The sequence below is a fragment of the Capra hircus genome, chromosome 6, assembly GCF_001704415.2.
Source record: "Capra hircus breed San Clemente chromosome 6, ASM170441v1, whole genome shotgun sequence".
Classification (NCBI taxonomy): Eukaryota; Metazoa; Chordata; class Mammalia; order Artiodactyla; family Bovidae; genus Capra; species Capra hircus.
The window spans coordinates 72,682,098-72,692,510 of NC_030813.1; the positions used below are offsets into that span (position 1 = coordinate 72,682,098).

At 43.7% G+C, this 10,413-nt stretch overlaps 1 protein-coding gene across 1 annotated transcript; it reads right to left on the bottom strand.

The window, feature by feature from the left end:
• LOC102179554 (serine protease inhibitor Kazal-type 2) lies at nucleotides 2,380–9,889 on the bottom strand. The gene is made up of 4 exons (XM_005681644.2): nucleotides 9,787–9,889; nucleotides 8,938–8,981; nucleotides 4,093–4,202; nucleotides 2,380–2,705 (listed from the first exon to the last, which is right to left on the bottom strand). Exons 1-4 carry the CDS (start codon nucleotides 9,881–9,883, stop codon nucleotides 2,660–2,662), a joined length of 297 nt encoding a protein of 98 aa, XP_005681701.2. The 5' UTR covers nucleotides 9,884–9,889; the 3' UTR covers nucleotides 2,380–2,659.

A 10,413-nucleotide genomic window follows, 5' to 3' on the forward strand; every position in this document is an offset into this window, starting at 1 on the left:
TTGTGAAAAGTGAAAGTGAAATCACTCAGTCGTGTCTGACTCTTTGAGACCCCATGGACTGTAGCCCACCAGGCTCCTCCATCCATGGAATTTTCTAGGCAAGAATACTGAAGTGGGTTGCCATTTCCTCCTCCAGGGGATCTTCCCGACCCAGGGATTGAACCCGGGATTGAACCCGGGTCTCCCGCACTGCGGGCAGACGCTTTACCGTCCGACCCACCATAGGAAAAATGTCCCACAGTCCACCTACTTCTTGTATATTACTTAAAAATTGTATATGAATTGATTACTCCTTTCAACATAGAAAAATAAAACTTCCTAAAAATAAACAAAAACTTCCTTCTGTAAAGTCAGCCTATGTGAATTATGTAATTTGTTCATTTAAACAATCCATTTATTAGCAATTGCAAATGGCTATCATTATGCATACATAACAAAATAATGCTGTATAAAAAAACTTTAACAAAAAGTCTATTGAATATCAAGCTATTAATTATAGCACCTCAAAATTTCTTATCATTGTTATGACACATTTCTACAGGTTAACATGTAGATAATCTGTGCCCTATTCTTGGTACTCGTATTTCTTTTTTTTTTTTTTTGTACTCTTATTTCTAAATCCACTTTTATTCTTTGAAACATCAAATTCAAATCCAGATCTAGATGGTAGAAACTATCTATCCCGTGTATTTGAGTGGGATTTGCACTTTAAACCAGTCTATGAAGATGATCTGAAGGGTCCAGGGAGATCTACCTGACCAGTCTTTTATAAACATAGTTACACAGAGTGCTCTACTCTAGGGCACGCGACGGCAGAGTAAAAGATGAGGTCCACATTTCTCAAGATGCATGTTTGAGCAGGCCACTCAAGATGGCTGTTCTCTTGCTCTCTGTACATCCTCTGCTCAGCCAGTCCTGCCCTGCTTCACTCACAGGACTATCCAATCCTAATTACAGGGTTCAGTCTGTAACTACCTGTGTGGCCCCAGCTGCTCGTTGCCCCTGTAGCCTGACATCAATTCCCCCTATAAATGGCAGCCTCCCTCTCCCTGGTGCAGTGGAGGTTGCTGCCATGTCCTGCCTGCGGGTCTGCTCTCAACAGTGACATGTCACCCCAAGACCCTTTAGCTTCTTGACATTTAAGTTCCCCCACATACTTAGGAAGACTGTGTTCCAAAAGGTTGATATTGGTCACCTCTAGAGGCTAGTATGGGCAAGACTTCCATTTTTAAAATATATTTCAGTGTATTTTTAACTTTCTGAAAACCATATACTACTTTTATAAAACTTTTAAGCCAAAAATAACTACAGACATAATGTAGTTGTGGCACATTTATATTATACAACTTCCCACTTTATTGCCTCTATTCCACATAAGAACAGAGGTCTGGGAATTTAGAGACCAGGCTTCTAGTCCACACTGCTTCATAACCTTGGGCAAATTGGTTTGCCTCTGTGGGCCTCAGTTTCTGCCTCCTAAGAGGAACACTTGAACTAACTGTAGCTACTATTTCAGTAGTTTCCATGGACCAAGTGCAGTGCTAAGCAGTTTCCTCACAGCAGTTCCATGACTTGAGCATGATCCCTCTTTTCCAGATAAAAAAAAAAAAAACAGAAGCCCAAGTAAGTGTTGAAATCAGAATTTAAATTCATATTTAGTTCACTTGCCAAAGCCAGGTTTTTTCTACATACTCTCATCACCTCTTGCCTCTTGTCTCACAGTCTCCTGACCCTAGAATGTACTTAAACCTAGGACTTGACTCAAAATCCTCTGCCTGAACAATATCTTTCTAAATCAACCTTTGGTCACTTTTATTATTGCAACATCTATTTATGTTGCATCCGACTCTTAAGACAGAACATCTCAACCTCAGCACTATTGATGTTTTGGACCGAAAATTTCTTGGTTGTTGGGAGGTGTCCTGCTCACTGTAGAATGTCTGGTAGCATCCCTGGCTTCTACCTGCTAGAAGTCAGGAGCACCCACCCTACAAATTGTGATCCCCAAAATGCCTCCCAACATAGCCCCAGCATCATCTAGGGTTCAGAACCTCAGCTCTAGAAGAAGGAAAAGGGCAAGTTCCTGCATTAACTTGAAAGAAAAACTGCATTGGAAGGAATTCTAAAATCTTGTATTTTTATTGCATATTTTTTTGACTCTACCTGTTCAGGCTAGAGTCAATTTCAGCATCTCACATTATTTGCTCTGTGCACAACACTGTACCAATTACCATACACTCTATATCAAAGATTCAGGAAAATGGGAAGGAGAATAAACCTTGACCTCTCAAAAATGACTCTACTTCTCCTTTAGTGAAATTCACCTCCGTCTGAGAGGAAAAGAGCCCTGTGAGGCTGAATGAGAATAGGGAACAGTGGTAACTGAACACAATGCTGATTTTATTCCAACTAAATAAAGCAATATATAAGTAATCTGGGCGATAAGCTTAACTCAAGGGGCAAATGCCAAGAAACAAGGACTTTTGTTTGTTTGCTTTAATTATCAATCACTGTCCATGGCTCTCTTCCACATCTCATCTCAGAAAATGTGGGTTAACAAGTCTCACACAAAGAAACACAGGAAAAGAGAAATGGGGAAAATAAAATACATCTAGTATGCGGGGATGTTTCTCCAATTTCTCTTCTGTGAACTGCTCCATCAGCAGGGTCCACTTCGGATTATTTTAATATCACGACCATCTTCCCTGAAAATTGACCAATCATAAAAACACATTTATTGAAACTGTCCCACAATTTGTATTAAAAAGACCCATGTCATTATACATTATATTCTTTCCCGGTTGACATTCATTTTTAAAGCTAAATCTAGGGCCTTCCCTGGTGGCTCAGTGGTAAAGAATCTGCCTGCCAATGTAGGAGACATGGGTTCTATCACTGATCCAGAAATATCCCATGTGCTGTGGAGAACTGAGTCTGTGCACCACAGCTACTGAGCCTGTGCTCTAAGTTCAGGAACCACAACTAACGAAGCCCTTGCACCTTGGAGCCCAGGCTCCGCAACAAGAGAAGCCTCTACAATGAGAAGCCTGCACACTGCAATTAGGTAAAGCCCAAGCAGCAAAGAAGACCCAGCACAGCCTAAAATCATTAAATATATATATATTTTTAAAGCTAAATCTAGGAAACAATGAAGGTGAAAAACCCAACTCTGCCATTTTTTCCCAAACCTTAGGGCACATGTAACTACTCCCTACAAATCACTCTGAGAAGACCTGGTAATTTACTGAAGACTAAGTTCAGAGTCTGAACCCCTGAAATACAAAGCAGTGTATCTGGAGGTGGAGTCATGGTCACCTAAGCTGGCCAGGTGTCTTACACAGAGGGCATCAGTATAATACACTTATTAGTGAGCATTCTAACAGGCAGAGTTACTAAGACCGGTTTTCTGACCAGTAGTGCAAGGTGTGTAGATCATCTGTACGTGGCTCCTGAATTCAACAGAATTTTCACTATTCCACAGAGTTTAACTACTAAATATATTCTTTTCTTTTCTTTTTTTTTTTTTGGCTGCTCTGGGCCTCTCTAGTTGCAGAGAGCGGGGACTGCTCTACAGTTGTGGTGCTTGGGCTTCTCACTGGGGTGACTTCTCTTATTGTGGGGCACAGGCTCTAAGCACACGAGCTTCAGTAGTTGCAGCACGTGGGCTCAGCAGCTGTGACTCTTGGGCTCTAGAGCGTGGGCTCAGTAGCTGTGGTGCACAAGCTTAGTTGCTCCTCAGTATGTGGGATCTTCCTGGACCAGGGATTGAACTCTTATCCCTGGCACTGGCAGGTGGATTTTTAACCACTGGTCCACCAGGGAAGTCGTAAATATGTTTTTAATTTTGGGAAACTACCCATCCCTGGGTAGTAACATCACTTAATTATCTGGTCTATAATCGATTAATCACACACCTCTTTTTCTAACCTTGACCTAGAAAATTCACTGATTCTGTGTCTTTTTAAATATGCCTTAAAACAGAGCTACTTATGTCACATTTGATTATGTCCAAGAGCCACAACTTCCTAAGTAATCAAAATGCAAAAGAAGAACTAAAGAATATGTGCCTAGTTTATACTGAAAAATTGCTACCTGATTTTCATGCACAGAGTACACTCATTGGGATAAGTGGACAAATCACTTCCACACACGGGGTTGAAGTCCCGGGGACATCCTGGTAATGTATAGTGATGGCAGTTTGGCTAGAAAAGAGAAAGGAAGACAGAAATTGATGAATAACTTGAGACGTTTTTAACATAAGAGGAGAGCAAAGTTCCACCATTAGTCACTCAGTCGTGTCCGACTCTTTGGGAACTCATGGACTGTAGCCACCAGGCTCCTCTGTCCATGGGATTCTCCAGGCAAGAATACTGGAGTTGGTAGCTAGTCCCTTCTCTGGTGGATCTTCCAGACCCAAGGATTGAACTCAGGTCTCCTGCACTGTAGATAGATTCCTCACCATCTGAGCTACCAGAGAATTCAAGCAAAGTCCCAAGTTTCCCTATATTTTCTAGAAATTTCCTATAGAAAAATTTCTATTTTACACACACACACACACATACAGACACACAGTTTTTTTTAAGCATCAGATGTAGTGTTGAAGCAATGAGTCAATACCTGCTATCTAAGATAAGGACCTCAGCAGAAGGTTTATGTTGGCTGATTTTTAACTAAAAGTCCAAGATATGCCACCAATGTACTTTACTATCTTCCAGCTTCATAATCTGTTCTTCAGAGCAACTCCATGAGAATGTCCTGTTACATTCCACCTAATTCCGTGGCATAATGCCCAGACACACTCGGAAATGTAATCTTTTGTCTGGACTTGTAAGATACTAGCATTTAAGCAGTAGGAAAACAATAGGTTCAGAATTAGACCTCAGGGCTTGTTATGGGCTTAACTGCATCCACCCAGAAAGATATGTTAAAGTTCTAACTCTTAGCACTTCAGGATATGACCACCTTATGTGGGATTAGTAGGGTCTTCATATAGGAAATTATCTTAAAGTAAAAAGTTTAGGAGAATAGGCCTTAATCCAATATGACTGGTGTGGTTATAAAAAGGGAAAATGGGGGCACTACCCTGGTGGTGAACTTCCCATTCAGGAATTCTTCCCTGGTGGCTCAGATAGTAAAGAACCCAGCTGCAATACAGGAGACCTGGGTTCGACCCCTGGTTCGGGAAGATCCCCTGGAGAAGGGAATGGCAACCCACTCCAGTATTCTTGCCTGGAGAATCCCATGGACAGAGGAGCCTGGTGGGCTACAGTCCACGGGGTCACAAAGAGTCAGACACGACTGAGGTAGCTAACACTTTTCTTCTCACTCTGGTGGTGCAGCAGATTAGAATTCACCTGCTAATGCAGGGGACAGGTTTGATCCCTGGTCTGGGAAGATTCCACATGCTGCAGGGCAACTAAGCCCATGAGCCGCAACTACTGAGCCCGAGCACTGCAGCTCTGAAGCCCATGTGCCCAGAGCCTGTGCTCTGTAATGAGAAGCCCAAGCACCAAAAGGAAGAGCAGCCCCTGCTCGCTACAACTAGAGAAAGCCTGTGCAAAAAATAAATAAATATTTTTTTAAAACAAAAGGAAAGTTTGGACACAGAGTCACACACAGAGGCAAGATCATGGGAAGACACCAAGAGAATGCCATTTACAAGCCAAGAAATGCCTGAGGCTATGAGACACTAGGAGAGAGGATTGGAACAGATTCTTTCTCACAGCATTCGGAAGGAACCAACCCTGCCGACACCTTGAGTTTGAACATCCAGCCTTGAGAACTGTGAGACAATCCATCTGTGTTGTTTAAGTCACTCAGTTTGTGGCTTTATTACAGCAGCCCTAACAAACTGATATTGGATCATGGAACTCAACTCTCAGATTCGACGGAATTGAGGCCAGAGTGGTAATATGTCTTGCTCATAGCTTCTAGTCTCCAGCAGAACCAGGACTAGAACTGGTCACAGTGGTCACACCATAGCGTGCAGAGGCTCACTCTAATAACAGGTTGAATATATGACCTGCTGTATTTGTTTTGTTTTAGTAATAGTAATCATCTTTCCTCACTTCAGAACAAGTGTTTAGTACTCTGAATAAATGAAATATACCTCTTCCTTCATATCATGTGGATTCATAGAGACCTAAGTAGGACAGAGCATTGGCCAAACTCTGAACTAAAGAGAAACTTTTGACCCTTTCCATCCTTCGTTCAGGCTTCTATCTCCATTTAGGAGCCTGATGTGTTCTTCCTGCTCTAGGCTCACTAAGATGATGGCTTCCAGGACGGCTTCCACAGGAGACTAGATAGTCTCTTTCCAATGAGATTGGGACAACTAGTAATTGGTCATTTAAATGAAAAAGTTGATTAAAGTAGGGAAACAATAACAAAAATTATAACATACCCTAAACATTTTCTCTTAAAACATATCAGTTCAGTTCAGTTCAGTCGCTCAGTCGTGTCTGACTCTTTGCGACCCCATGAATCGCAGCACGCCAGGCCTCCCTGTCCATCACCAACTCCCGCAGTTCACTCAGATTCACGTCCATCGAGTCAGTGATGCCATCCAGCCATCTCATCCTCGGTCGTCCCCTTCTCCTCCTGCCCCCAATCCCTCCCAGCAGCAGAGTCTTTTCCAACGAGTCAACTCTTCGCATGAGGTGGCCAAAGTACTGGAGCTTTAGCATCGTTCCCTCCAAAGAAATCCCAGGGCTGATCTCCTTCAGAATGGACTGGTTGGATCTCCTTGCAGTCCAAGGGACTCTCAAGAGTCTTCTCCAACACCACAGTTCAAAAGCATCAATTCTTTGGCGTTCAGCCTTCTTCACAGTCCAACTCTCACATCCATACATGACCACTGGAAAAACCATAGCCTTGACTAGACGGACCTTAGTCGGCAAAGTAATGTCTCTGCTTTTGAATATGCTATCTAGGTTGCTCATAACCTTTTTTCCAAGGAGTAAGCGTCTTTTAATTTCATGGCTGCAGTCACCATCTGCAGTGATTTTGGAGCCCCCCAAAATAAAGTCTGACCCTGTTTCCACTGTTTCCCCATCTCTTTCCCATGAAGTGATGGGACCGGATGCCAAATAAAAACAAAATTGCCCATCTTTTGATGGAAAGACAATGAGTCACATGGCCAGTTGTAATGCTACCTACACTAAGACAACCTCCTTGCAGCTAGGTATGAGCACACGATCAAGGGCAGGCCAATGGGATGCAAGTGGAATTACTGTGCGCAGTTGCTTCTATGTTTGTGTTAGTCATTCAGTTGTTCCAACTCTTTTCAACCCCATGGACTATAGCTCACCAGGCTCCTCTGTCCATGGAATTCTCCAGGCAAGAATACTGGAGTGGGATGCCACTCTCCAGATAATCCAGGCTGGGGAGTCTCCCTTTAATTCTCCACCCAGGGATTGAACCTGGGTCTCCTGCATTGCAAGCTGATTCTTTACCACCTGCTAGGAACCTTCTTTAAAAGAAAGTTGGGGTTTGTCCTCTGCCTCCCCCAATTTTTATTTTGCCCATTCCTCCATCCTGCTTCTGGAATAGGAACTCTACGCTTTACAGACCAGGATGACAAAGTCCACATCCTAGGATGACAGTTCTGTGAGCTGTTATTTTGAGTCCTTGTTTTCTGCAGCTGAATCTAATCCTGACACGACATAAGACTTTTCCTACGAAATGTTTCAACTAATTAGAGTGCTGTGTGCTGTCACTGCAAAAATCATACCCATAATAAATCATCCATGATTTCTTCTTTTGTTTTAAATGGGATTTCTCAACTGCATTTGTATTTTGGACCAGCTAATTATTTGTTGTATGAGGCTGTCTCATGCATGGTAGGGTGTTTAGTAACATCATTGTTCTCTATCCACTAGATGCTAGTTACAACTTCCTGGTCATGATAATCAAAATGACAATCTGTCTCCTGAGGGGTAAACCTGCCCACTTTTTAAAATATGGTGAGAATTTAAAGACATTGGTACAGCAAGGTAATATACAGTTAAAAAATAATTCCCCAATTATTTACTGTTGTTTTACTATACCTAAGTCAATTTTTTAGAATTTGTCTTTTAGCAAGTTTTTCAAAAGCATCTGACACATTTTCCATATAAACATTTTCATTTATTTACCCTCATGTTCATGCTGTCTCTACATTTTTTTATAAATTAAGACTGTGGCTGGCATAATAGATTTGTGAACACAGATACTTGAGTCTTGGTAAGAATACAGCTCCACTCAAGGGACACAAACTGTATGATTTACAGGAGAGTAGTTAAACAAGAGGGTGGTCTGTCTCTAACCAGTGAGTAATTGACATGCTGTGGGAATGGTTAGAGAGAAAGCAGAGAATCATATGCGAGTTGCTTAAATAGAGAGTGGCTGATCCAAATATGCCCTCCTATCCATTCACAGAGGACACCTGCCTTTAGTTCCCACCTCCAGCCTCCCCATGCCAACAGCCTCAATCAGGGCACACCTGATGCCTTCCCTTTTCCCCGTTACAAAGCTTTCCCACTCCTCTGCTTTTGAGTCTCAGCTAAAACACAAGTGACATGGCTGACTCACTTGCTACATTAAGGAGTGAATAACTAGGTTTTGCTTGCTTTCATCTGGTTGGTCTTTGTTTGCTTCCACAACTTAATCTGAGAATATACATAAAATATCTAGTACAACATGTAACTTCTGGGCATAGACCTTCTAAATCATCAAAGGAGATATTAAAAGGAAACAAAGCCCTGAGGCCTTCAAGGCCTGAGCAATTTTTAACCAAAATTTATACTGTGATCTGTATCAAAAAGCCTGCCTAAGAATCTGGCTTCTAAAGAAGCAGTCAACTGTCTCAAAAGTGGCAGACCTGAAAACCAGCCCCCACCCAAACCACTGTGAGCTTCATTGTATTAGTAGAAACAATACAAGTGGTTTCCTACTTACTGTACTGTATTCTGAAGGCTGACCAAACTGAGCATTGGAAGAGGCTACAAAAAGGAAACAGACATTTTAAAGGACATGCTTATTCATAAGGGCTTTTTTTTTTTTTAATTCAGCTTGTGATTTAGACAGACTACGTGTCTCCCTCTCCCTCACATGTCCAGCTTCTTTGACTCCTTCCTAAAAAGTCAATCCAACTGTGTTCTGGCACCTCTCCTAGCAGGCACACAGGAAACACTTGGAACCAGTTCTATATCTGACCACCCTAATAGGATTGCTTGGGAAACTTTGGAGCTACCGAATAAAGGTTAGAGAAGTAACTCAATAGTTCACGATGTTGTTTTCCTCTGTGGTCGAGATAACACGTACAAAATTTGACACTGAGTGTTATCACTTTAACTCCACTTTAAACAGACATCAAGTCTGGCTGGGCTAAAGCCGCCTTCTCACAAGCCCCACGGTGCTTGGCGCACTTCGCATTCACAATTTCTGATTCCTGCACATCTGCTGCTGAGGTTCTGCAAGGAAGGCCCCGGGTATATAAAAACCTGACTCCTAACCTTGGATTCCAGAAAACCCACTTTAAGGGAGAAAGGGCAGCCTGGGAAGAAGCCCAAGCAGGAACTAAAGACTGTTGCTGGCTCCACAATGCCACCCCTCAACCCCGAACACGAACATCCCCAAGTTCGTGTCCCTAGGCAACTGCGGGGCGGGCCGGAATCGCCAGTAACGGGTGCGTGGAGGGACACAAAGGACCCCCAGGCCTCGGGGAGGGATAGTAGCGGGCAAGACCCCCTTCTCGGTAACTCCTTGGCTGGTCCTCCGGGGACCAGAGAGACTGGTGAGCGTTACCGGCCGAGTCCCACCAGACCAGGAACAAAACCAAACGCAGCGCCTTGAGCGCCATCATGCCTCCGCGGCCGGCCGTCGGGTCCCTGCGCTCCAGCATCCGCGCGACCAGGACGGCTCCCACGCGACAGGGCGGGATGAAGGGGGGCAGGGGAGGTGGCAGGGAGGAAGGATGAGCAGGAAGCGGCGGGGGCGGGGCAAGAAAGGGCGCGTGGCCGTCGGAGAGGAAGTGGGGAGGGGAAGACAGAAGAAGGATGGTTGCTAGTCCCCGACTCCTCGCTCTGCCTAGAATGAGAGCAAGCGATTGAAGAAGCCATCTCTCCCTGCAGCAGACAAGGACCTCGTAAGAGCCCTGGATAATCTCGTGGGCTGTCAGTCATCCTCAGTTTCTTCAGCATCTGCTCTCTACCAGGCAGTGTGTGGGGCTGAAAACAAAGGAGGTGCCTGCTCTCTGGAAGCTTTCTGGTGTACGTGTTGGAGATGAGGCTACACATGGAACTCTACAACAGATGAATACAGTAATTTCTGAAAGTGCTAGAGAGTGGTGGGGGTAGGGGAGGACTTTGGGAGATCAGGAAAGGCCTCACCGAGGTGACATTTAAGCTGAAAGCTGAAGGATGAGAAAAAAGC